General features: G+C 43.2%; 1 protein-coding gene across 8 annotated transcripts in view; it reads left to right on the top strand.

Annotated features, from left to right (window-relative positions):
- FGFR2 (fibroblast growth factor receptor 2) overlaps positions 1-25905 on the top strand; it is a 143770-nt gene that overhangs the window by 22198 nt on the left and 95667 nt on the right. For 5 of the 8 annotated variants that reach the window (XM_077930293.1, XM_077930294.1, XM_077930290.1 and 2 more), the window contains exons 1-2: positions 7375-8012; positions 15907-16170. In XM_077930293.1, the coding sequence (XP_077786419.1) occupies positions 15996-16170 (175 nt within the window). In that variant the 5' untranslated portion in view covers positions 7375-8012; positions 15907-15995. Of the gene's footprint in view, positions 1-7374; positions 8013-15906; positions 16171-25905 lie in introns of those variants that run through there. The other 3 variants (XM_028730073.2, XM_028730069.2, XM_077930292.1) reach the window with 2 other exon arrangements.

Here is a 25905-nt window from a genome sequence, read left to right as displayed (position 1 = left end):
TGTTGTCTTTTCATCACCCGAAAGAATAAATTCTGAAAACTGCTTCCAGACATAAAAATTAAGTGTCTATATGTTGTCATCTTTGGGGGAGCTTTTTCTTTTTTTAGAGGAAGCCAACTTATTGATGAATGGAGTAAAGCTATTGCTACTTCCTGTGCTTGCCGGTAATTTATGTGAGAATGTGTTAACAATGTTTTCAATGGGAGAGAGACACACTTGGAGCTGTGAAATCTGTACCATGCTTGTGACATGTTAATTTCTGAATTAGAAAACTCAAAACTTGTACCAAGACGTGTGGTGATTAAAAAATAAATAAAATAAAGGTGCAATTCAGCAAAAGCTTTTTGTGCAACAGGGGCATAAAGTTGCAGGAGTGGAATTCTGGAAATTTGTAAGGAAATTTGTGATATCTGCAAGAATGCAAGTATAGAGATGGAGGATCTTAGTCTTACTAAATTTAGTAGGAATCTGCATTGGCTTTATTTCAGTTGAGAGAACCAATAAAGTTGCAGTATAGATTTGGATTGCATACTAAGATTATTCCTGATGGAGCGTTTCTTTTTAGACAACTGTCTATCTTGGCTTAATAAGATATGCAATTTGTTTCTGGCATCGTAAATATTTTTGTTACTTCCCAAGATGTTTATAATTTATATTGGTGATGACATTATAATATATGCTATTATATACACTCATTTCTATCTCTTGACCAAAGTACAGTGTTTTAGAATGTTAGACCTGGTAAAGATACAGATTCCAGAGTCATGGGTCATAAGGACATAACTGTGGAGGTAGAACATAGCCATCATGGCTAATAGCCACTGATCAACGTCTTTGCCATGAATTTGTCTAATCCTCCAAAATGTTGACCATCACCTCATCTTCTGGGATCAGATACCATAGTTACGTATGCCCTGTTTAACCGAGTTGTTCAACACTGCTGAGCAGTTGTTAAGGATCCAGGACCTAAGGAGAACTAAGCCCTAAGCCCTGGCTTGCTTGTAGCCATTAGATAGTGGCCCTGTGATGAGGAGGTGTTGGGTTCAGTTGAGGAAGTCCCTTCACCTCCTGGGCACCACCTTGGCGTCCACTCTTAATATCACCTGTGGGTGCTGGGATGCTGCAGGCCAACTTGGTGACCGGTGGGGAACTTGGAAGCCTTGGCCAGTGGTGAGGGGGCTGCAGGCACCCGATCAACTTCAAAACATGGCTGGGATCAGTTGGCAGGCAAGGTGGGTGGGTGACAAATGGCTGAGTCAGGGAGAGACAGAAGAGGACAGGTGAACAAAACGAAAGGAGGAGAGAGAGAGAGAGCAGGAGGGACAGCCAGGGTGGATGGAGGTGAGGAAAGGGAAGCTTTCCACAGGATGGAAGGAAGAGCCACAGAGACAGGAAAGGGAAAGACAGCAGGAGGATTAGACAGCTGCAGTTTCCTGTAATTTAGTGTATACGATACGATACAATACGATAATCTTTGTTGTCATTGTCCCATACAGAACAACGAAATTGGGGGGGGGGGGGAATCTACATAAGACATTCAAAACCAACAAGCCTGCTATCCCAACCTGGTTAGCCCCATAAAAACTCTGATACCCCATTTTTAAAATACAGTATACTCCCATAGAGACTCCTTACACTGCGTTTAAACCAAAATCGCATTTGGATAGAAACTGTTCACATTACTGCTTACTCCACATCTAGTATTCCCCCATTCCATTTTTTGAAATTGCATTTGCACAACATTAGCCACAATACATATCAGCCCTTGACAAATGCTGCTGTTTGATCCCCACCCCTCATCAGACCAGCTTCAACCTGATTAGAAAACTGGATGTGGAGTAAGTGTTAATGTGAGCATATATAGCCTAACAGCCAGCACACAGATGAGCACCCAAGTGCAGATGATAGTTAGGTGGTGAAGGACTCTCCTCCATTGGAGGTTCTTGAACAGAGGCTGGCTGCCCATCTGTCAGAGTTTCTTCCGCTGTAATTCCTGCATTGCAAGATGACCCTTGGGATCCCATCCAGCCCTACAATTCAATCATTCTAATGAATAGTAGTTCTAGGTGGGTTTCAGGGGCTGGGAAACAAAAAAGGTCATGTGCGTCTGGTGAAGACATCCCTGCCTCCCTCGCTGATGTGAACAGCTCCGTGCAATACTGACTGCATGCAGATGGGGGCAAGAAGCTCACTGCATTTTAGATCCCTGGCACTGCTTAGTTCATCTTAGCGAAGTTGGCTCACTGTTGTTGTTTTTTGCTTATTTTTATATGCCTGAATTCATATCTCATTCTGTTTCCCCTGAATAAGTGTTCACCCTTTAAGGCAAATCTGGGGAACCAAATGCTTTTGAACTACAGCTCCTGTTATCTTGGACCATTGACCACACTGGCTGGGGCTGATGGAAGTTGGAGTCCAATAATGTCTAGAGAGCCACAGATTCACCATCTTTGCTTTAGGCTTAAGGCAAGCCAATTTTGTCATCAGTTACTCATCAGCTCTGCCCTGAACTCACCGCTGATGCCACCTGGATAATTTTCATAAAGTTTAGGGGATAGATAGTGGAATTGGAAAGCCTCTATTTGAGTTGAAAGAGGTAACACAGACTTTATAGAAACGTGATTCCTGTTTGCTTTAACCTGTTATCGTTAACTACAGTATCTGAACATAAATATGGGCCAAAGCAGTGCAAGTTATTCCGAGTCAACGTGAAAGCAGTTTAAGTTGCTTTTCCTCCCCTGTTATTGCAGAGCTGAGTCTGAATTTGAGAAGGTTGTTGGCTCTGTTAAAATGGTATGCACTTTTGTGACCGTGTTTTATAAAGAAGTAAGAACAGCAGAATATGATGGCTACCTTTAAATAATGTTGTAAGCACAAATGTCAAATCATTATTAGAAATATGTGTTGCTTTAATAGTGGGCTTCTGACTACCCAAGATAGCATTGCTGGTGAGGGTTTTAGAGGAAACTAATTCATATGTTATATCAATGCTGGGTATGTGCTTTTCCCCAATAAAGAAACTTATTGCCTTCCTTGTCTGGTATATTTATATGTGGAAGGCTATTTCTCTGCACACGGATGAGTGAATATTTCAGTCAAAATTAAATAGATTTATTTCAGAACAGTCCATCTTAAATGTTCACACTGGACTCTGATACTCTTCTTGTTGAATTATAATTCATGAGCATGTGTAAACTGACACGATCTAACAATGCAGTCTTATGGACTAACTCTCACATAAATGTGTGGCTAAACTTCTCCATTTTTGTATTTAAATCATGCCAAACACTTATCTGAAACTATAAGAATTAGATTTAAAAGAACAATTCTGAAATCCTCATGGTATCATTAAGGATTTGATCTAAAATTGAATATCCACCATTAACTCATGAAAGCAAACACTTTCTCAGGCTTTGTTTATCTTTTAGTGATGGTAATAAGGTTGTAGAAATAATTTAATTGAGATTGTTTAGTTAAAATCATTTCAAAATAGGTCATAAATAAAGAGGAGTTTAAAAATGAATAAAATGTGGTTTTGATTTGCTGTGGTATGGGCAGATTTTATTTTTCCTCCTTGAAAATGTGTTTTTGCCAACTGACTTCCAAAATGCACATGTTCTGCTTTGAAAAGAAAAGTGGCTAACAGTGAAAGAATATGTAAAGGTTGGAAATAAAGAAAGATTAAACCAAAATATTGAAAATAATTTAAAATGAAAAATTCTCCTCAAATGGCACAAAATAAACATCATTTTATTTATTTATTTATTAAATTCTCCACCTCAGCAATCATTTTTGTGCTGTTAAGTGACAAAAAATAAAATAAAAAACAATGGGGGACTGGCAATAAACTGTCTTATTTTGGCCCTGGCCTTTTCTTGCTGCACCTATTCCCTATATTTGAAAACAGGGTACTTTCTATCCAAGGTGAATGTTTGGATTGTCTCCCAAAGACAATGTATTGTTTTACTGGTGAATATTCTCTAAGAAATGCTGTCAGCAGTTCAACAGTGAAAAGATTTTGTAAAAATCTTGAGCATGTTACAAAAGGGACAGTGATCTTTCCATATCTAGTAACAATCATCCCTTTATTCACACTTAAAATATTCCCTGAGCAATATTGGCACATGTGTGTCAAATTGCCTCCATCAAAACTGATTATGCATTTGGCACTCTGGAGAGCTATTCTTGGTAAAAAAGAATTACCATCATCTCACTGTCATGTAGACATATTATATGTCCTTGCAATACTCTCAATAAACATACTGATGTGTCTAACATTCTTTCTTATTTCACTTTTTAAAAAATGCATCTGCATTTACCTTATTTGTTACCTCTACACACCCACACCCACACACCAATTTTGCTATGTTTTGTGCGTATTATATTTTCCTGCCATTTCAAAACATATATGTTTTCTGGGTGTAAGCAACCTACTGTTTTGCCCCAATTTATTGTACAAAGTTTCTATAACCTGATAAGTATGTAACACAAACCAAAAGCCACCTTGAATCCCAGACTGGGAGAAAGGTGGGATCTAAATAAACAAATAAAAAAATCCTAAATAAATAGATGTAATAGTAATAATAAATCATGGTTGAGCAAGAATGTGTGGATTCCAGAAGAAGAGATTAAGCTGCTTTGCTCTACCTCTGGTCCTGCTGCGGCTGCGCTGGGGTGAGGTAATCCATTGCTTAGCTCAGCATGGCACCCAAGTCCAGATGTATAGTTTGTTTTGCCCCAGATAAAGCATAAGCTGTAACCATGGTTTGTTCAGAGGACACCTTAAGACAAACCATGGCTTAGCACACAGCAGGAATAGTAGTAGTAAAGTGTTCAGGGGTTCACACACTTGCACTATGATAGTAATATCTACTTTGTGTGACAACAGTTTCAGTCTATTTGAGAAATGTTCCTTCTTCCTATTCTTGTTGCCTTTCAAGTACAGTGGTTTTATCAGTATGCAGTGTCATAATTTTGCTCTCCCTCTCTCTCTTCCTTCCCCTATGGATGGCCAACTATCTCCTATCAGTTTCCTCCTAAATTCTTTCTACTCAGTCTCAGAAATTGGCCTGTGGTCCCATGGGTAACCCTCATTTTCCCCACCTCTCTTTCTCCAACAGCTCTCCATTGTTAGCTGCATTTTTCAGACCAACTATCTTTTTCTACTGTATTTGTATTTCCCAGCTATCAATAGCCTCCCTCCCATCCTCTCCTTATCATCACTTCATGACAGTTTCTATCTTTTTGTCCCAAGGAAAGGAATTTGCTCATATATAGCCCTTGTTGTGGAGGTTCTTTGGGTGTCTCTCCCTCTCCCTCCCTCTGACACACACACACACACACACACACAGAGAGAGAGAGAGAGAGAGAGAGCGCGCAAATTCTCCATACCCTTGAATACGCATAAATCCCTGTGTTGTGGGTGGCTGCTTCATTGCCCTACTAGTGCCTGCTGAGCCACCAAGGTTGATATTAGAGGGACTGGAGACTGAGAGTTTGGGGCATGGTTACAACGTGATTAATGCTTTCATAATATAATAAAGAAAGTTAAGCAATTGTGCAAGTTCTCATGATGTACCCCTCAGGTTACTGGCTTACTCAGGAGTACTTGCAGTCTGCAGGATCATGGCAGCAATTCAATGTAGAGTTATAGACACTTAAGTCCATTGCTTTAAGTAGGTTTAAGCACACCTAATTCTGTGATGGATTGTGTTAGGTTTAATAGATGGTGACAATGAATGAATATGATATGGTCATTTAGTGTTGCAACTTGGATTTAGAAGTGTCTGTTTCCATATGTATTATTTGTCCCGTCCCCCCCAGTGTTTTCATGTAGGAAACCTAAAATCTAAACTAGTCTTTCTCCAACTTGGCACCCTCCAGATGTTTTACCCAACGAACCTCAGCCCTAACCATTGTCCTTGCTGGCTAGGGCGACTGGGAGTTGTAATCCAAAACATCTGGAGGGCACCAGCTTGGGGAAAGCTGATCTAAGGCTGTTCTGACTTCTGTGCAAAATCCATCTGGAAGTTTTCCTTTAAACATTGAGATTGAAATGAACAGAAACAGACTAATTTCAACAGACACATGAGAATTTTCCAATAGATTATGGACACATGGAACATACTGGGATAGCTCAGTCGGTGGAGCATGAGACTCTCATAATCTCAGGGCTGTGGGTTCAAGCCCCACATTGGTCAAAGATTCCTGCATCGCAAGGGGGTGGGCTAGATGACCCTCATGGTCCCTTCCAACTCTACGAATCTGTGGTCGGTGTGCCAATATTTTGGAAAAATTTGTTGGGGTGGGTGGGTGGGTGGGAGGCAGGGAGAGAGTTATCTTTTCAAATCTGATTTTTTCCTCTCCCCTGGGGAGCCCTTTCCCCCTGTTCTCTATTTTCTCCTTAACCTCCTCACATCTTGGCTTCTACAAGATGTTACAGTGATACCTCGGGTTATATATGCATCAGGTTACAGACGCTTCAGGTTACAGACTCCACTAACCCAGAAATAGTACCTCAGGTTAAGAACTTTGCTTCAGGATGAGAACAGAAATCGTGCTCCGGCGGCGCGGCAGCAGCGGGAGGCCCCATTAGCTAAAGTGGTGCTTCAGGTTAAGAACAGTTTCTGGTTAAGAACGGACCTCCGGAACGAATTAAGTACGTAACCAGAGGTACCACTGTACTAGCAGACTGCTGCATCCATTTCAGTTTTTGTTCTATGACCATTTATGCCCAGTGCTGCTTCAACAAGGAATTAATTATGGATTAGTCATCTTCCCAAAACGTTAAGATATGTCCCTGCGGACTGGACAAAAGTGATCTTTGCTGCCACACAAAACAGCTCTCTTTGGTCTTGATGTGCATGTGTTTGTGTGTTGACATCTTCAGCGGGTCATCCTGCGCCCACCAGGTGGTGGAGATTCCAGGGGCAAAAAGTGATCACTCAATTATCTGAAATCTCTTCTTTTTAAAGCATCTACAGCCCAGCATAAGATGCTGGGCTCCAACATCATTTCCAAACTCCAGTCAAGGCTGTGAATATCAGCAATACATCAGGAGGCTCTCTCTCTCTCTCTGTGTGTGTGCAGAGATGACATTTTATTTTACTTCTTTGCTTGCTGGTTTTGTGGTGCCGCTTGGAGGCGTTTTCCCCCTGAGTGCTTTCTATGAGGTTGCGGGAGAGAGAGGCAGAGAGAAAGAGAGAAAGAAAGAAAGAGAAAGAGAGCCCTATTCTCCTTAATGCATCTCCAGTGCGAGGGGAAGAGCCTACGGAGTTCAACTATTGCTGAACTGCTGTGATTGGCAGAGGAACTGTCCAGGAAATGGCTCAGGTTTCAACTTCGGGGGAGTGACCAGAGGAAGGAGGGGGAAGAAAGAGAGAGAGGGAGAGGGAGAGAGAGAAAGGGCTTGTAGACCTGATAAAGTTTTCGAGTTTGCTTGCAACAGGGATTCTGAATGGACTGGATCTGGACTTAAAGGCAGCTGTGCTTTTTCCTTTTACTGAGCAACGACAACTTTTGGGAAAGTTCTCCCTAAACCTGGATCTTTAGAGAAGTGGAGAAGAGCAACAGAAAAAGAAAAATCGCGACACACTGCTTGCCTCCTTTTTCTCAACCCTGTTAGTTTTTCCTTCTCTAAATAAAAAGAGCAAACGCAGCCCCGTTCTGCTGCTCCGTCCAGCTTTTTTTGATTTTTGGAGAGGTTTGGGGGCGCCGGAAAAGAAGGCAGCGTTTGGCTCGCCAGCGGTGATGGGGGCGACGGTGGCCCAGTCTCCCCGCGCGGGTCCGGGGCTTCGCAGCGACGGGTTGGAGCGGCTGCGCGCGGAGTAAAGGCGGAGAGGCGAGATCGTGGGGCTTTTATTTTATTTTTTTACGGAGAGGTGCTCCTCTCCTTCTCCTCCTCTCCCCGCTGCGGGGAAAAAGAAGGCTGCGGGCGCCGCCGGGCTTCATCCCGCACACACGCCTGCTGCAAAGGAAGAGCGGATCGCTTACGCGGAGCCTTTTCATACCAGGTAATTGGACCGGGCTTGGCTTGCAGTGGAGAGGAGAGGAGAGGGGGGCCGGGGAGGAAAGGAAAGGGGGGCGATCGGGGAAGTGTGAGAGAGGAATCCTCAGGATCTCCAGGAGTGAGGCTCCCTGGGCCACCTCCGTGCGATCGCTTTGTGCATTTGTGAAGCAACGTGTGTGCCGCTTGCGCGATCGAAATTCGCAAGAGCTTTCCCCCTGCAAAGCCGGGGCATCTCCCGGAGCCGCGACGTTGCGCAGCCTGGCATTTGGGATGTTTGCGCCGAGCGACCTGTGGCAACTGCCGAGGCGTAGTAAGCGCACGCCCTCCATATTTTGCGTGGGTCTGATCGGTGCCCCCCACAGGTGGCGTGGGGCCTGGCGCGGGTTTGGATCCACCCGAAGGGCTGGGAGCGCGGGAGCTCCTTTCCGAATGGGCGCCCGCAAGAATCCTTCCCGCTCCTCTTGCAGTTGACAGTTTGCACCCCTCTCTTCCTCCGTCGTCAGCCTCTACTTTTTAGCCCTTCGCGAGCGGCGCTTTTCGCTCAGAGGTCTTCCGTAGTGATGTGGTTTAGATGGCATGGCAGGCGAGGCTGCGGTTTAACACATGGATTTGGAAGTGCGTAAATTCCAAGGGTTCCTGGGGGCTTTGCGCCCAGGTGGAAGTGCTTAGGGTGGCAAAGGTGGTGACAAGGTTGTTGTTTCCTTTCAAGAAGCAGGCGAAGTTCAGAACCACTTCTCCTCTTCTTCTTCTCCACAGTAAAAAAAGGTTAAATAGTATTGTTATGCATATTTCATCCTCGTCTGGCGTGTTAGCCTATTGAGTTCAATAATCTGAGCAAAGGTGTACCAGCTTAAAAAACTGTTGCCAGGGCTTGGGACATTGGAAAGATGACAAGATGAACTATTGAGCATGTGCAGAGTGCCTCCCCATGCTGGCTGAGCTGCCATAAAGGACAGTTGTTCCTAGGTCAGAGGTTTTCACTTGGCAGCTGATTTTTTTAAGGCTCTAAACCCCCGCTGAGCCCCCATCCCTGTTTATATTTCCAGATAAGACGATATGCAGAATGTATTCCATAAAGAAAAGGAATCATTGTGGATTTTTTACGGTTGTAACAGGACCCAAATTGTAGAGCTATGATTTAATTGGCGTGGCATTAAAGGGCTTTTGTTTGAAGGGGGGGGGGGAATTGGGAGGGGATCTAGTTTATTCAGTTGCAGGAAGAAGGGGAACCGGGCTTTAGCGATGCTGAACACATCAAAACCTGTAGCCTGTGCAGATTCTTTCGCCTATAGTGCTGTGGAAGGACCTAGTTAGGGGGGGGGGAACCCTCACCCCCCCTCCCAAAAAACACCACATGGAATCCTTTAGTGACTGTTGCAACAATCTGTGCATATGGAGAGAAGTGATTTACATGGAGCTTAGTGGAAACGTGATGTACAAGTAACACAAACCAAAAGAACAGGAGGTCCTTTTCGTGGGGAGGTTGTGTGTGTGTGAGTGATGCGATCCATAATTTTCCTTCCTCTAAAAAAAGGGAAAAGACGAGACCCCATATATATATATATATATATATATATTCTGTGTATAAAAGTGCCTTTCAAACAGGGGCCCATTATGTGGCTGGTGTGAAGCGCCATCAACATTTCAAACCCCATTGTCTCTTTTGTACCAAATCCCTGTAAATCTTCTACTTGCCTTTACTCATTTTCATCTGAAAAGCCTGTTTGGTTTGAATAGACTGCAATAAGCGGCCTCTGGACCTCTGTGGAATGTCAATTAAAATGCAGATTTCCCCCTCTCTCTTTCTGATCCGTAGAAGACTTGGAGAAAAACAGGCTAGTCCCCAAGAAAAGTGAATGAAGGAAGTTCAGACAAAGCAAAACTATTGATGCTGCCAGGCTGTTTTCCCCGAATAACCGTCCAGAATTAATGTTTAATAGCCGATCCCTTTGAAGATGGCAGTGTGAAGGGGTTAGTGGGGCTTCACTCTCCTCCTGCGATCAGACCCAGTCTACTGTCACTTAATTGCTATACAGCTAATTTTCTATAAGCTGGTGGAGGACATTGATCCACACTTGCACAGATTTTTTTTTTTTTTTTTGGCTGTACTCTAAATGCCTAGGGAGGATACACAGGTCAGAGTATTGATTTGGATGACATACTCTCTGCAAATTACAACCTCCCTGGGGAGTGATAAACACTGCCCACATAACAATGGAGCTAGATTAAAATGAATACTTAGGCTTGGATTTAATTACTGCCTCTCTAGAACAAGCACAACTTGTTTGCGTGCGCATTAAAAAAAAAAAAGTAAATAAATGTGGCAGCTTGAAGGAATTTGGTAGGGCTCCAACCCCAGGCTGTTTTTTCCCATGCTTGTCAGTTTGGCAAAGACATTTGGGCAGGTATGTGACTGAGGTGAAAATTGACTTGATGAGCGGGTGGCCAGGCAAGCCATCAATCATGGGTGGCTGACAACTCCTTCCCCAGTATAGGGCAGTATAGAAGAGAGAAAAGAGTTCCCTTTCAAGGGGAAAAATAAACACTACGTGTGGCTTTCACTGAGCCTGAGACTCCAGGAGGGATTATGCTATTGTAGTCAGGAAGCCAGAATTGTGAAGGCCAAGAAGCATGCTGGGACTGTGTGCCAAACATTGAGATAGGTACATAATTACCCCAGGGTAGGAGGTCTCCCTATAAAACCATCTAGCAGCGACTATAGCAAGTAAGATAAGGGAAAGAACTGGAGTCTGGGTCCCCGCCCCTTCCACCTTCTAGAGAGGCCCATATGCTTGGAGAGGTGGAAGTGGGACTCCGTAATTGGGGAGACTAATGTTCCCTGTGGAAATGATGTAGTGAGAATTATGTAATTCAAAGGCTTGTTGACGTGTAAGGGCTATATTGCTTCCAATGTCTTATAGGGAAAGAGTGTTCCTTGCCTGGTAGTTTTGTTGAAGCTAAGTGTGTTGTAAGATGTTAGTCTCACTTTTGTTACAGCTTCATAGAATAAACTCTTCTGTCTCCTCTTCTCCCACTGCTCCCCCCCGAAAGCCTCATGTTATATCCCTTTTTAAAATTCTGACAGTCTATATTTCCATTAAGATAGAGTTATGGGTAACTTGTATACTCTTAGAGAGACTATGAATCCTGTAATAAGGCATCAGTAGTCTGGTGAGGGACTGATGAGTTTGAGAGAAGCACTTTACAGGGTTTGTAGGAGCAGAACAAATGGGTCTCCGTGGTTGGCTATAACCATTATGCAACTATAGAAATTAAATTTATTTAAAAGGATTGCATGCTTTTAAGCCTCCCATGCCCTTTATTGATAATATATTTCACCAGTTTCTTTAATATGTCATGTGAGGTTGACTCAGTCCCATTTTCTAGCTTTAAGTATCAAATCAACAGTGACCTTTCAAGAAAATATTGTGCACTGAAGGGTTTATTTCACCAAAGATCTTACTGGTAAAAGTTTTAAGGAATTGCATGTGCTGTTTCTGAAGCATGATGTACCTCGGGTTAAGAACTTAATTCGTTCTGGACGTCTGTTCTTAACCTGAAACTGTTCTTAACCTGAAGCACCACTTTAGCTAATGGGGCCTCCTGCTGCCGCCGCGCTGCTAGAGCACGATTTCTGTTCTCATCCTGAAGCAAAGTTCTTAACTCGAAGTAATATTTCTGGGTTAGCGGAGTCTGTAACCTGAAGCGTATGTAACCTGAAGCGTATGTAACCTGAAGCGTACCCGAGGTACCACTGTAATACGTTAGAAAACCTAGATTGCATTTTCTCTATTGGGCAGCATACATTGTCTCAATAATTGTCCAGTTTTGGCAATTTTATGTCAGATATTGAGCTGGAAGGATTTTGCCCATAATTACTTTTCCCTGATATACCTTGAGATAACTAGTGTGGGCAGCATGATAACATACTACTTCTAGATCTTTGAATGAGCAAAGCTCTTTACATTTGCATCTTACCCCTATAGAGTCACAGTATGTGATGTAGGTTAGGTTGAGAGAAAGAAAGAGCACAGGCTAAACAAAGAGTAGTAACTGGAATTTGGGTCTCCCGCATCCAAAGGGAACAAAGGTTCTTGAGTTATTGCTGTGCTCAGAGTGTAAGAGGGTAGCGCAGGAATGAGAGCAGAATAGGTAAAATGAGAATAGCTTTATCTATTGTTCTTTCACAGTTGACAGATAACCTCTGGAAATCCATCACTGACCATATCGCACAGAAGAGCATAATTGCCATGGCTGCTTGATTTATTTGCCTCCTAAAGTCTGGGTGCTGTGTTTGTGTGAGGGAACAAAAGAGGTTTTTGTTTGGTCCAGTTACTAAGGTGCTTCATAAATGTTGTTCTCATCCAGACCAACAGAGTTTTCGTGGGAGCTGTCGCCTTGGCTGAATTGTGTATCTCATTGGCCCTCTGATTTATCAGATTGCAGCTACTTCTCTCACACTCTGGTGCATTGAATGTGGGTGTGCACAACCCCTTCTCTTTCACAGCGCTTCTCCTTTCAAAGCACTTTGCATACGTTATCTCAATCAATCCTTACAAGGTCAGTTGGTTGGAGTGGGTGCTCCAAGGTCGCAGGTTCGATCCTTGAATGGCACAATTGCATATTCCTGCATTAAAGGGGCTTGGACTAGATGATTCTCAGGGTCACTTCTAACTCTGCAACTCTATGATTCTCTAAGTGTCCTGCTAAGTTGGTGGAGGTACACTGGTAGCGCTGTGGGTTAAACCACAAAGCCTAGGACTTTCCGATCAGAAGGTCGGTGGTTCGAATCCCCGCGACAGGGTGAGCTCCCGTTGCTCAGTCCCTTCTCCTGCCAACCTAGCAGTTCGAAAGCACACCAGTGCAAGTAGATAAATAGGTACCGCTCCGGTGGGAAGGTAAACAGTGTTTCCGTGTGCAGCTCTGGTTCGCCAGAAGTGGCTTAGTCATGCTGTTCACATGACCTGGAAGCTGTACGCCGGCTCCCTCGGCCAACAAAGCGAGATGAGCGCCGCAACCCCAGAGTCGGTCACGACTGGACCTAATGGTCAGGGGTCCCTTTACCTTTAAGTTGGTGGAAGCACTGTTATGTCCATACTGCAGGTAGGGGAGTGGGGATGAAAGCATGGTGAATTGCTTGAGACCAAGGACTGAGTTTCATGGGTGAGGTGCAGGTGCTCCAATAGATGCGAAAAGGAATCATGGGTAAAATTAACTCATGTTACCTGCTTCTCCTTTGGCACCTGGCTCTCCTTTACTCCATTTCCACAGCATCACTTCTTCCCGGCTTCCCCTTGCCTGGTTTAGCTTGCAAGCCTCCTGGACTGGGACTCTATCCCTTGTATGGTCTGCGCCATATGAGTGTTGAGCAATAACAGTAACAGATGTCAGCAAGATGAATCCAGAGTTCCCGATTTCAGGACAACTGCTTTTATAGACAAATGCGCATTTCAGCCCACAAATCACATACTCCAGAATGTTCAGTCTTGTAATCACTTGCTCCAGAACAGAATGCTCTGGAGTTGAATGTTTGGAAGATTTCAGACTTAATTGCATGAAAGGGCACTTTATTGTACACTTCCAAACCATGTAAGGCTAGCTCTCCCTGAACAGAGCTTCGAGTTGCTCTATCTTTATCTTGCATTGTCTGGCCGTGTGTACCTTGATAAAGAGAGAGAGAGAGAGTCTGCTCTAATTGATTCTTGGCCTTCTGCCATGCAAATTCATGGAAGGATTTGCACAGCGCAAAAATAGAATGTGGTAATTTTGTAAAACGAAACATGATGGGCCTGCACATGTATACAATTATGTTATTTGCTTAAAACAAACTTCATAGATATTTTTTGATTAAAGTAGCTCCCTTAAGCAATGTGCTGGCATCTGAAAACTCCTCAGCCCAAGAGCACGAAGAAATATTCATGTATCCTGAAGACATGGGTCCCATTAATACTTCTTTTCCTCCTCCCCAAAGGAGCAACTCCTTCCCTGTCTTTGCTGCTGCATCTCTCCAGGCAAGAGGGACAACCACACTGTTGCTTTTTCCTTCCTCTTCTTCTTAGAAACAGAGGGTGCTGCCTTCATGCTTCATAACAGATAGTCATACAACAGGTACATAGGCACATAGGAAGCTGCCTTTAACCCAGTGGCGTCCAAACTTTTTTTAAAGAGGGCCAGGTTTGATGAAGTGAAGGGCCAACCAAAGTTGTTGGTGGGCTGGATTAGGTCTCTGAAACAGACTTTATACTGTCTTTATACTGTTTAGGATAGGATGGTTATAAATAGCTTTTCTTAAGTTTTTTTTAAAAACTGGGATACAATGAACAAAACATGGAACTATGCAAATGTTCATGGAATGGCACAGTGCAATTACCTTCTGTGCTTTACTAGTTCAATAAAGCTGCAGACCTAAACACACTGAGGAATAAGCCCCATTCAGCATAGTGGGACTTACTTCCTAGCAAATGTGCAAGATTGCTTTGCATGTATAGAATGAGTATTTTCAAATGTCAGGTGTATCTGTTCAAAACTGAAAATGGGCTCCTTGTTTTAAATCCTAAAGAATATTGCATGGTTATTTGGGCCTTGAGCTGGTAATCTGCATTTTCAGGTTTAGAACTCTGCATTGTTGATGACTTAATACTGGAGGCAGTGACCATTTCACATGGGGTTCCATTCCTGGCTCCTGTGCTCCCCACCCGTGTTCCACCCCGTTCTGCTCCCGTTCTCCCGTGTTGGTGACTGGATGTCAGTTGGATACACCTAAAATGGTTACTGTCAGTACTTAATATTTGACTTTGGCTTTTAGAATGAAAACTGGAATATGTTATATAATTTAAGCAGGGGGAAAGTATACTAAGCCATAGTGTTAGGAGTGTTTGAAGGTTAGATTGGTAGTAGCGTATTGCTGTTCCTTCTTGCTTATATCATGTTAAGTGCACTTTATTTTGTTTTCCCTTTGGAACAACCCTGGAGGCAGGTTCACAGACTGAGACCTGAGGCTGAGCGAGAGATTTTAGTTTATTGTCTGTTGCTATGATATAAAAGAGGGAGAAACAAAAGCAATATGGCACATACGTAGTAAAACTCTTCCTTGATTATATCAGTTCAGGGTGCACGTGGTTGATTGCATGTTCTATCACTTCTAGGCAACACAACTATCTCCCTGAATACAGTAAACGAGCCCATCAGGGGAAAATGATGAAATGGTATTATTTTCAGTGGCACACACACTTTTCTGTGTGAGGGGAATTCTTTAGGTGTTGAAATATTCAGGCATGGAGGTCATCTGCCTGCAGTAAAGTAGTAACATCCAGTAAGGTGCAATGTGTTATTTCTGTAGCTTTAAATTGGCTCAGTGAGTCAGTAGATGTAGAACTTGAATACAAATGTTCCAGAGCCTACTGAAACTTATGTAGGCTTTGCCAAAAGAATGGTCTTAGTATTTGACCGCTATGACTATATTTCTTCAGCCTCAGATGATCCGTTTGAAAATGAAGCTAAAGCTTAATGATGTGCAATTTGTAGCAGTTTCTGATAGAGTGAAGGATTTCCAACAGAAGAGAAAGTTTGTCAGCAAACACCCAGGCAATCCTGCTCTGAGCTTCCTTGTAATCCTTTCTGTGCTTCTTTAGCCTTTTTGCATCACATAGGCTTGCACCCGGTTTCCTACCCAACCTGTTGCTTATGTTACTTCTCCCTCCAACTCAGTTCGGGAATCCAGGGAACCTCCTGTGTTGGAGTCCTCCAATAATAATAATAATAATAAATAAAAAATGGAGCAGGTCCTGGATTTGTCTGAACCATTGATGAAAACGGAGGCATGATTGGGGATTTTGCAATTTAAATGCAGAAATTCTGGTTTCCTTAACTCACCAAATGTCCTTCTTCTTTTCCCTTAGGAGAACCAGCAGCAATCGGGAGTAAGAAGGTACTTATTATCAAGGCTTAAGGTGCTCCTTTCAGCCCATGCTTGCGTAGAGGAGCTCAGATGGGAGTAAAGTCCACATGGAGGTATGGAAGAGGATCAGGGACTGGCATTGAGAAGATGGTCAGTTGGAATTCATGTTGCCTTATCTGCCTGGTGGTGATCACCATGGCTGGATTTTCGTTGGCTCGGCCATCATACAATTTAGTTGGTGAAGACACCACTTTGGAACCTGAAGGTGAGTCACTGTTGTTGTTGTTTGTTTGTTTGTTTTAAGTTTTTTTTTAAAATGGGGTCATTAATTTCCGAGGAAGTTCAGGCTCTGTATAAATAACCATGTACCACCAGCACCAAGGTGATCTCATCACTTGTGTGACTTGTGGAAACTCTTCCACACAGGAACTTAGTTTTCTGTCACCTGTGTTGTTACCATTGATACTGCTCTATTGGACCCAACAGAAGAATGATGCTGTGGCTAATTCCAGGTATGACTATTTTAGCTACAGTGCTAAGGGAGAAAATGTGGCTATGGACAAAATACAGGAGGATGTATTGGTAACATATATGTAACTACCATGTTGGTTATAGTGTGAGCCCCTAGAACAAGTATTTTCAAAGCTTTCCTCCTTAGAACTCTCAAGTAAGCTACTACTATTTTAAGAAAGTTAAGATTGCAATTCTGTACACATTTAACTGGGAGAAAAGCCACTGAAAACTGGGATTTACTGCTGAATAGACATTTATAGGTTTGCACTGTTTCTTGGTTGGTTAAGGAGATGTGTACATCTTTGCAAAATAGGGAGCTTAATTCATTGTTTGACAACTTAAGCCTACAAATAACGTCATGAATTTTGTTTGAGCTAAGCTTTGATTTCTGAAAGGTCATCATCTCCTGTACTAAGTCTTGAAACATGACATCAGTAACATGAAAAAAGACTGTAAGGGGCTCCCACTGGGGTATCCATCGTCAAATAAGGCTTTAGTCATTTCTCAAGAGGAATAAGGCCTTCTAAACCATAGTATTTAACAGCAGTCTGTTGGGATTCAGTCCAAAATTTCATGCTGAGCTATTTCAGAGCAAAAAAGGCAACATTGTGCATAAAGATTGCTTCTCTTGTTTGAAAAAACAACAATCCCTTTCTGTTTGTTCATTGTAATTTTGTCCACAGGTAGTCTATTGAAAAGAGATGCATAGCTCAAAAATGGCCACAAAAGCCATTTTATTACCACTTATCATTAATTGGGGGTGACCTTTAGCTGTCTCATGAACCACATGCAGCACAATTAATGTTTATATATCTTAATTTACTTGACAGAGCAATGCCATGTTTATTGGACTCATAGATGTCTACATCACTAGATTTGCATTAGCATTTATTACTATCTACGCACCTGCTAAGGATTTCTCTGTTGCATTTCCTTTCATCCCAAGTCCCCTATTCCAATTATTATTAGCTCATGAAGGTGTAGTACTGGCATCTTTTGTGTCATTGGGTGTGTGTGTGTGTGGAGAATCTGTGGATACCATCCCCATATAGATGCAGTGTCTAAAGGTAGGTTTTAGGGCTGTGGAGGTACTGCCAAAAGGTGCACCCCAGAATTTGGGAAGCTGTCCTAAAGACTTGTGAATATTCAAAGATGGCAACTCTTGGATAGCACCGAGTTGATAAATGGTGCATATGAAGGGAATCCTTGGTGGGCCCCGAAAACAGACATATGGAGCCACATTTAGTCCATGAGTAGCGTGTTGTGTTGGGCTGTTAATGGAAAAATGGACCCTTTTTTGTGGGTATGTTTGGTTCTTGCTAGCTTTCTAGCGAATTTTCCCCTTATTGTTTCTAAGCCGCAGAAAAATCCTGCGGTGCAAACGCTACAGGGGGTGTTCTGAAATCCAAACAAAATCTGCATGCCGGTGCATGCCAAAGAAAACACAGAAGAATGACAACACTTCAAATTGCTATTGTGTCTTGTACAAATGAGGGTTTTTGCAGCCGTAATCGTTTGGAACTCTCCTCTGGAGCTGATATTCGTTTAGGGACATCCAGACTCCCAAGTTCCTCAAACTGTGGTATTTTTGGAATTTTAAGATGATGTTTTTGATTACAGCGTATGTATTGGGAGTAAGAAAGTTTGCATTATGCTGAATGGAATAGAGGGGCCCTGTGCTCTATCCCCCCCACCTTCTGGGCCTCACAGTAAGGAGCCTAGTGCATTCTTAATATAGTTGCTGTTATCTTGTAATACAATGAGCTAACACATTTATATTAACTGAACTGTCAAAACAATCTCATCAGTCTAATGTTCATGAAACGTGTCCTCTCCCAGATGCTTTGTTGAGGCGATTTGGCCTCTGCATATCATATAAGACTAGGGCTTGCTTCCTCCCTCTCCCACCCCTCTCCTCCATCTGTTGGAATGCATAATTGATTCTGTTTCTTTTTGCTTACTCATTTGTATATGAAATTATGCCTTCCTAGAGATACCCAGAAATTGAGAATCAATTCATAGAGTTTATTTACATTGGTGATCCGGTTGAATTATGCATTTCTAGGAGAAAAAAAAATCTTAATGAAGTGTAGTGATAGTGCAGCCTGTCTTCAGCCGAGCCCACTAGAGATGGCTTTTTGGATTGGGTGAGATTAAAAGAGGCAGGACTCGTGACATGTTTAAGGCATGCACCTGCGGCTTGCTTGCTTGCTGCCTTGGGAATGCATCCAACTAAAGCCCTGCTGTTTTAAGGGCAGCTGAATATCTTATTGGTCCTCTATTCCCTCCACAGAGGCCTTCCAGACCTTGTTGGACTCCAACTCCCATCAGCCCCAGCATAATATGAAGAACAACTTATCCTGTGTCCTGATGTTACTATGCTGTTTATTTTCCCTCCTCCACTACAGGCATTCGCTGCTGCCATCAGTATAGACTAGAATAGCGGAGGGGGGAAAGTTGGAATGAAAAGGTGTCTAGCAATATTAAGAGGTCGTTTTGGGAGAAGGTGCTGGGAGGGTAGAAACAGGATGGAAAAACAATGCATTTTCCATCTTGCTTCTGATAAATCACCAACATGTGTTCAAGATTTTCTCTGCAACCATGAGGGCTAGCAGCCTGCTATACTTGTTTTCCAAAGAAAGTTTAAGGTTTTGTGTGCTTCTTGGTTTATGTTCAGTAATTTGCTTTGCTGGCTGTTTCCTATTCTAAGCCCCCTGATCATAGGCTTAAAGTAGCAGGGATGTTTCTACAGCACAGCGCAGAATGTTGTAGTAAAGGAAGAATCCACTCTTTGGTAGTGGTAGTTATTTGTTCATAGTAGTTATTTGTTCTTTCTAGGGGCAGGGGTTATCTTCTGATTAGCTCTTTGAAGGGAGTGTGCATTTTAAAAGCATCTTGCTTCTGGACTAGATATTCACTGTTCAGAATCTGGATCTTATCAGCATGTGGCATTATTGAAAAACAACCAGTGTTTTTTTCCTGCGGCAGAAATGTCGTTTACATATATGAAACAATTTCAGATGTGAGAACACTGGAGAATTACTAGCAGAGAGAAAACAGGCTTCCAAACCTAATGGCATAATAAGAACTTTCATGTGGCAGAAGAGATGCAGGAGTGTGGGATGATAATGGAATTCAAACGCCATAATTTGCTCAGCTCCTTTTGCAAACACTACTTTTTTACGCTGTTGTCGTTTTTTTCAATGGTACATTCTGCAGAGAAAAAAGCCATGCTTATTCTCTGGGGAGGTCTAAAGACCCCATAGCATCCCCCCTAAGCCTTACTACTTGAGTCAAGAATAGAATGTAAGACACTTCGTGTGACTGTAAAGGAATTATTTAGTGAATTGGGTTAACATCAGAATCCAGCACATACTTACTTAGAAGCAACTCCCACCGTGTAAAATGGGGCTTACTCCCAGGAAAGTTTGCCTGGGACTTCTTCTAAAAATGTGAGTGTAAGATTGGATTAAATTTGGATTAACCTCATCTAACAAAATTATTATAAAATGATTTTTAAACTACAAATAAATTGAACATATTATCTTATTTAAAGAGAAAGTTCTCAGAACACCACATAAATATTATAGCATCTTAATACTTAACTGGTGAGCACACAGTCATATCCTCTGAGCATCTCTACTCCAAAGTAAGACCCATTGAGTTCAGTGAGATGAGGCTTACTCCCAAGGAAGGGGGTATAGTAGCTTTTCTCCCCTTCGTTTACTACACTTGGGTCCCATCCATATCATACATTTAAAGCACATTTATACCACCCTAACAGCCAAAAGAATGCTGGGAACTGTAGTTTGTTACGGGTGCTGAGGGTTGTGAGGTTGTTAAGGGTGCTGAGAGTTGTTAGGGGACTCCTCACAGAGCTACAATTTCTAGGACCCTTAAAGAACTACAGTTCCCAGGATTCTTTCAGGGATGCCTGTACAGTGTGGTTGTGAATACAGTGCGCCTCATTTACAGAATATTTATGAAGTCCTAAAGCTATTACAACAATTGAACATTAACACATTTCAGGGACTCTTTGGTGTTTGTGGTACTACAGTACTCCTGGAAGAGCATCTTTGAGGTGCACCTTCATGTAGGCTGCCTTCTTATTTCAGATATTTCTCCTAAAATTCAAGGACAGACTTCTATGAACTTCCAAGCATGGATTTTTAAATGAAGCAACACCATTTATGAAAGAATATACCTAGCAGACTCTCGTGAGTCCCGTTGGGTCTTCCGTCTTGGCACATCTTCAGGGACGCTTGGCATTTAGAGTATCTGATTGAATATGTGCTTTCATTCAAGAATGATGAATTACTAACAATTCAGTTAATTTGATTAGTAAGGTAAAGGTAAAGGTACCCCTGCCCGTACGGGCCAGTCTTGACAGACTCTAGGGTTGTGCGCCCATCTCACTTAAGAGGCCGAGGGCCAGCGCTGTCCGGAGAACACTTCCGGGTCATGTGGCCAGCGTGACAAAGCTGCATCTGGCAAGCCAGCGCAGCACACGGAAACGCCGTTTACCTTCCCGCCAGTAAGCGGTCCCTATTTATCTACTTGCACCCGAGGGTGCTTTCGAACTGCTAGGTTGGCAGGCGCTGGGACCGAGCAACGGGAGCGCACCCCGCCGCGGGGATTCGAACTGCCGACCTTTCAATCGGCAAGCCCTAGGCACTGAGGCTTTTACCCACAGTGCCACCAAACCCACTATATGGCATTATTTTGATGGGAACATTTTCAAGGTGGTTAAGTAACTTTTACATGTGTCAATGATCAGTTCTTTGCTTGGCAGTGTCTCATAATGTTGTCTTAATTGCTGTTTGCATAGTAATGGATGAGACCCCAGTCTGGAGAGCAGCCTTCAGGCACTGCTGTTGTGCAAATAATAAACCATATTTGTACACCGGAATATGTTTGCTGTAAGCACGCCATTGCACCTTGTGGTATCAAGTTTGCTGCCAAGCATAGTCACGAAGACAACACAGTATTACCAGCGCAGCCCCAGATGACTAAAACAACTGCATTCTGTTGTGAAGTGCTGTAAAGTAGCATGAGTAACTGCAGAGCTAGGCTGCACGTAGTTAAGAAACACCAGCATGTAGCTCCCAGTTTTGGGGGCCTGTTATTAGAATCCCAAGCATCTAATCTCATCTAGATAATATTAAAAATTGCCATCTGTGCTAGAATTTCTTCCAGGTGTAACAAGGCATGGAATGCTATGGAATTTCTGTACGCGAACTGAGCAAATGCCATTGCTGGAAAATTTAGATGGGCAAAATGTATGCAAATTTAAAAATAATAATCCTGGCTCAACAACCCAAAAGTATGCCACTGTGGTCTTTGCTATTGTGCAAGCAGCCCATGGCTGAACACTGAGGGTCTTCTGGTAGATTGTAACTGGGCATAAGCTCTTCCTGGCCATTGCCTTCAAAATCCTAGCATCAGCTCTTTCTCCAACAGATGAGACTACAAAGTACCGTACTAACTGCTGTGTTGTATCCTGTGGTCCTGTCAGCTGATAAAGGTAAAGGTACCCCTGCCCGTACGGGCCAGTCTTGACAGACTCTGGGGTTGTGCGCCCATCTCACTCAAGAGGCCAGGGGCCAGCGCTGTCCGGAGACACTTCTGGGTCATGTGGCCAGCGTGACATCGCTGCTCTGGCAAGCCAGAGCCGCACACGGAAACGCCGTTTACCTTCCCGCTAGTAAGCGGTCCCTATTTATCTACTTGCACCCGGAGGTGCTTTCGAACTGCTAGGTTGGCAGGCGCTGGGACCGAGCAACGGGAGCGCACCCTGCCGCGGGGATTCGAACCGCCGACCTTTCGATCGGCAAGCCCTAGGCGCTGAGGCTTTTACCCACAGCGCCACCCGCGTCCCCCTGTCAGCTGATATAAGGCATTTTTCAGCAGAACAATGAGGGAAGCAATTTTGGTGATTCCCACAGCACTACCACAGCCCCTGCATCCTTCTTAAATCTGCTCTGGAGGGTCTCTGAACCCACTGGAGCATATTAGGAGTGGGGGCTGCAGGGGAGAGGGGACAAAGGGAAACAGCAGAAACCGCTCCTCCCCCCCATGATGGAAGCCTTATCCATCAGTAGGGTAACACTGTTAGATACAAACTAGCAGGGGTTCTTTTTATTTGATCTAAAACAGGCTTCCTCAACCTCAGCCCTTCAGATGTTTTGAGACTACAATTCCCATCATCCCTGACCACTGGTTCTGCTAGCTAGGGATCATGGGAGTTGTAGACCAAAAACATCTGAAGGGCCGAGGTTGAGGAAGCCTCATCTAAAACATAATTAATTCCCACCGCTTTTCCTTACAGCAACATGAGTTCTAATAATTGTTACTCTCGTGGTAGAATGCATACAACTGAACGCGTGGCACTTTTGCTGGGCTGGGAGATGGTGCTTGAATCAGAGGGGACAAGGTTTTTAATTTTTTAAAAATCCTAGACACAATCATGATTTCAGATTCTTATATGCAGTTGCTTTTTTGAGCACAGGTTTGGCACATGGAGGGTTTTCCCAAGCCCCATGTTTGCAGTATAGCCACATATTAAATACAGACAACTGACGATGTACTGGTGCTTTTCTTACATTGTACCCTTTTGTACACATGCATTGTGTCAATAAAAGGAAAGAGAGTAGGCTTAGCGAAATATTATTTATTTTCTTTATTTATTGCATTTGTATTCCACCTTTCCTCCAACGAGCTCAAGGTGGCGTTCATAGTTCCCTCCCCACCATATTATCTTAACAACAACCCTGTGAGGTAGGTTAGGCTGAGTGGGAAACCCAAGGTCACCCTTAGAGCTTCATGGCTAAGTAGTACCATTCTACTTCCCCCCATTTTCTTTTTATGACTTAGAATGGAAGCTAAGAGGTTAATTTTTTTGTATGTAAGTTTTCTTCTGCACAGATATTTTTGAACATCTGTAAAATTTTACTTTCTGGGAAATGCGGTAAATCTTGATCGGTCTACATGAGGCTGTATTCTAAGGAATCTCCAACATGTCAATCATAGGGTAAATCACCCTGGAGCGACTCTTCCTGATAAAAAGTGAGACTTGAGCTGCAGTTTGCCTCCTACAGTTGCTCTTTGCTAGTTCCTTTAAAGCAGGAAATCTGTATTAATTCTGCATTGTGTAAGTGGAATGCCTTGTGTCTTGAGAGAGGCTTTTAAACCTGATCAACATTCTTGTCACAGAGTGAACGCTAATGAAGTTAACCCTTAAGGATGGGAGGTTTGACCGCACATACTGGTTGAAAGACAACTTCGTTGAATTGAATAATTAGTTTAGACATGTATTTGATAAATAGCAAGCTCACTCTTGACCTTCTCTCACTCACGTTGTCTGTTGAGAAACCTGCTGGGCTAGTTAATTTGGTCTCTCTTTGGCATTTAAATCCCTTTTCAGCTGGTGTACAGACAAACTGTCACTGGGTTTTTAAATAAAACCATTGCTAAGTTAAACTTCTCTCTCATTTTTGAAAACAAAAGTATTTACAATCTTCCCAAGGTACAGTTTTTAAGCCAGGGACACCTTTTTGGCTCAAGGGCACCGCAAACTGTCATGGGGGCCTCAGAGGATCCATTTCACTGAAGAAAACTGGTGATGCTTAGAATTCCATCTTCAAACAAGCCCCGCCCCCAATAAAACAGATGCAAAAAAAAAAAAAAAAAGTAGATGGCATCTCCCTTACAAAACAGGCAAAGTGCCCCTACTAAGCAAAAAGAAAAACTGGGCAAAACACCCCAGTCTTAAAGAACAGACAAAAAACTTAAAAGCATGCAAAACCCACATCTATGCAGGGGCCAAAGGCTTTATTGGGAAAGAGAGGGTTAGGATTAGAGTTAGGGTTAAGGTGGAGTGTTTGGATGACTGCTTTTCATTCTAGCCACTTAGGACCACCCTTGGTAAAAGCTCAGGGTCTTTTTTCCATTAAAAATTAGGGGGTCTTCACAGATGCCATGGTAATGTGTATCTGCGGGCATTATGCCCCTATTGGTGCCACATCATGGACCCCAAGCTTAAGCTCCTGTCTTGGTTGCCTCCAAACTTCCATTTTGTTTTTCAAAGAGGTTTATACTGTGAGCATTCAGATGTTCACAGATTATGATCTTGTGAGTTTCCTCTCATGGATCTTACTAGGGAATGCTGTAGAAGTGAACAAGAGCAAAGGGCTTTTATTAATTGCCATATGTTAGAAGCAAAACTATTTGTGTGAAACCATTTTCTTTTCTTTTTTTTGAAATTTCAAAGTTTTGAACTTTACAATTCCTGCAGAGATTGGTAATTTTGGACCAAATTTCAGGATTTTGTGGAATGAGGTGTGCATGCATTCAGACCAGTGGCGTAGCGTGGGGGGTGCACGGGGGGCCGGCCGCACCGGGCGCAACATCTGGGGTTAGGGCAAATCCACAGGTTAGGGGGCGCAAATCCACGGGTTAGGGGGCGCAAATTACTTGCCTTGCCCCGGGTGCTGACAACCCACGCTACGCCACTGATTCAGACACCTGAGTTCCTGCATACAGCCCTAGATTTTAATATAAGCCTTGCATTTCAGATTGAGCAGTTGTGCTTTTCATTTAAAATTGTACGTTGAATTCAGGAACTTAGTTACATTTACTAATTTTGGAGAGATATATTTCAGATCTAACTCGCTGTCTCACTTTTAGAGAATATGTTTTGTATGCAGGAGTGATTAGATTCAATCTCTTGCATTTCTAAGTAGGCATGGAAAACATCCTTGTCTGAAAACTCAGAGTGTCGCTGTGAGTCAATATGGAGACGGTCCTGAGGTAGATGGACCAATGATTTTTGTCTGTAGAGGGCAACTTCTTCTGTTTAAGGGAAGATAACCACCTCCTGTAGGGGAGAGTTGGGATCCATGATGTGGGTTGTCTCCACCCACTGGCAGGAAGTCTTAAAAAAAGCTTTGAGGGATACTTCAGGGGAGAGACAACCCACTTGGTCCAGTTCCATTTCCTGCCTTTGCAGGTAGGAGTTTTCTTGCCTGCTCTAGGCATATCAAAAAGAAAAATTTGGTGCCTTCTAGAGGTTGCTGAACTCCCAGTATCCCCAGGCAGCATGGGCAATGGTTAGAGATAATAGGGAGCTAATGGGAAAAGGATGCGAGTGGTCTAAACCACTGAGCCTAGGGCTTGCCGATCAGAAGGTTGGCGGTTCAAATCCCCGCGACAGGGTGAGCTCCCGTTGCTCAGTCCCTGCTCCTGTCAACCTAGCAGTTCGAAAGCACGTCAAAGTGCAAGTAGATAAATAGATACTGCTCCGACGGGAAGGTAAACGGTGTTTCTGTGCACTGCTCTGATTCACCAGAAGCGGCTTAGTCATGCTGGCCACATGACCCGGAAGCTGGACGCCAGCTCCCTCAGCCAGTAAAGGGAGATGAGCGCTGCAACCCCAGAGTCGTTCACGACTGGTCCTAATGGTCAGGGGTCCCTTTACCTTTAGAGATAA

Source organism: Podarcis muralis, chromosome 6, assembly GCF_964188315.1.
Source record: "Podarcis muralis chromosome 6, rPodMur119.hap1.1, whole genome shotgun sequence".
Classification (NCBI taxonomy): Eukaryota; Metazoa; Chordata; class Lepidosauria; order Squamata; family Lacertidae; genus Podarcis; species Podarcis muralis.
Note: the sequence above shows the minus strand (reverse complement) of the source record. Positions and strands in the feature narration are given on the sequence as shown.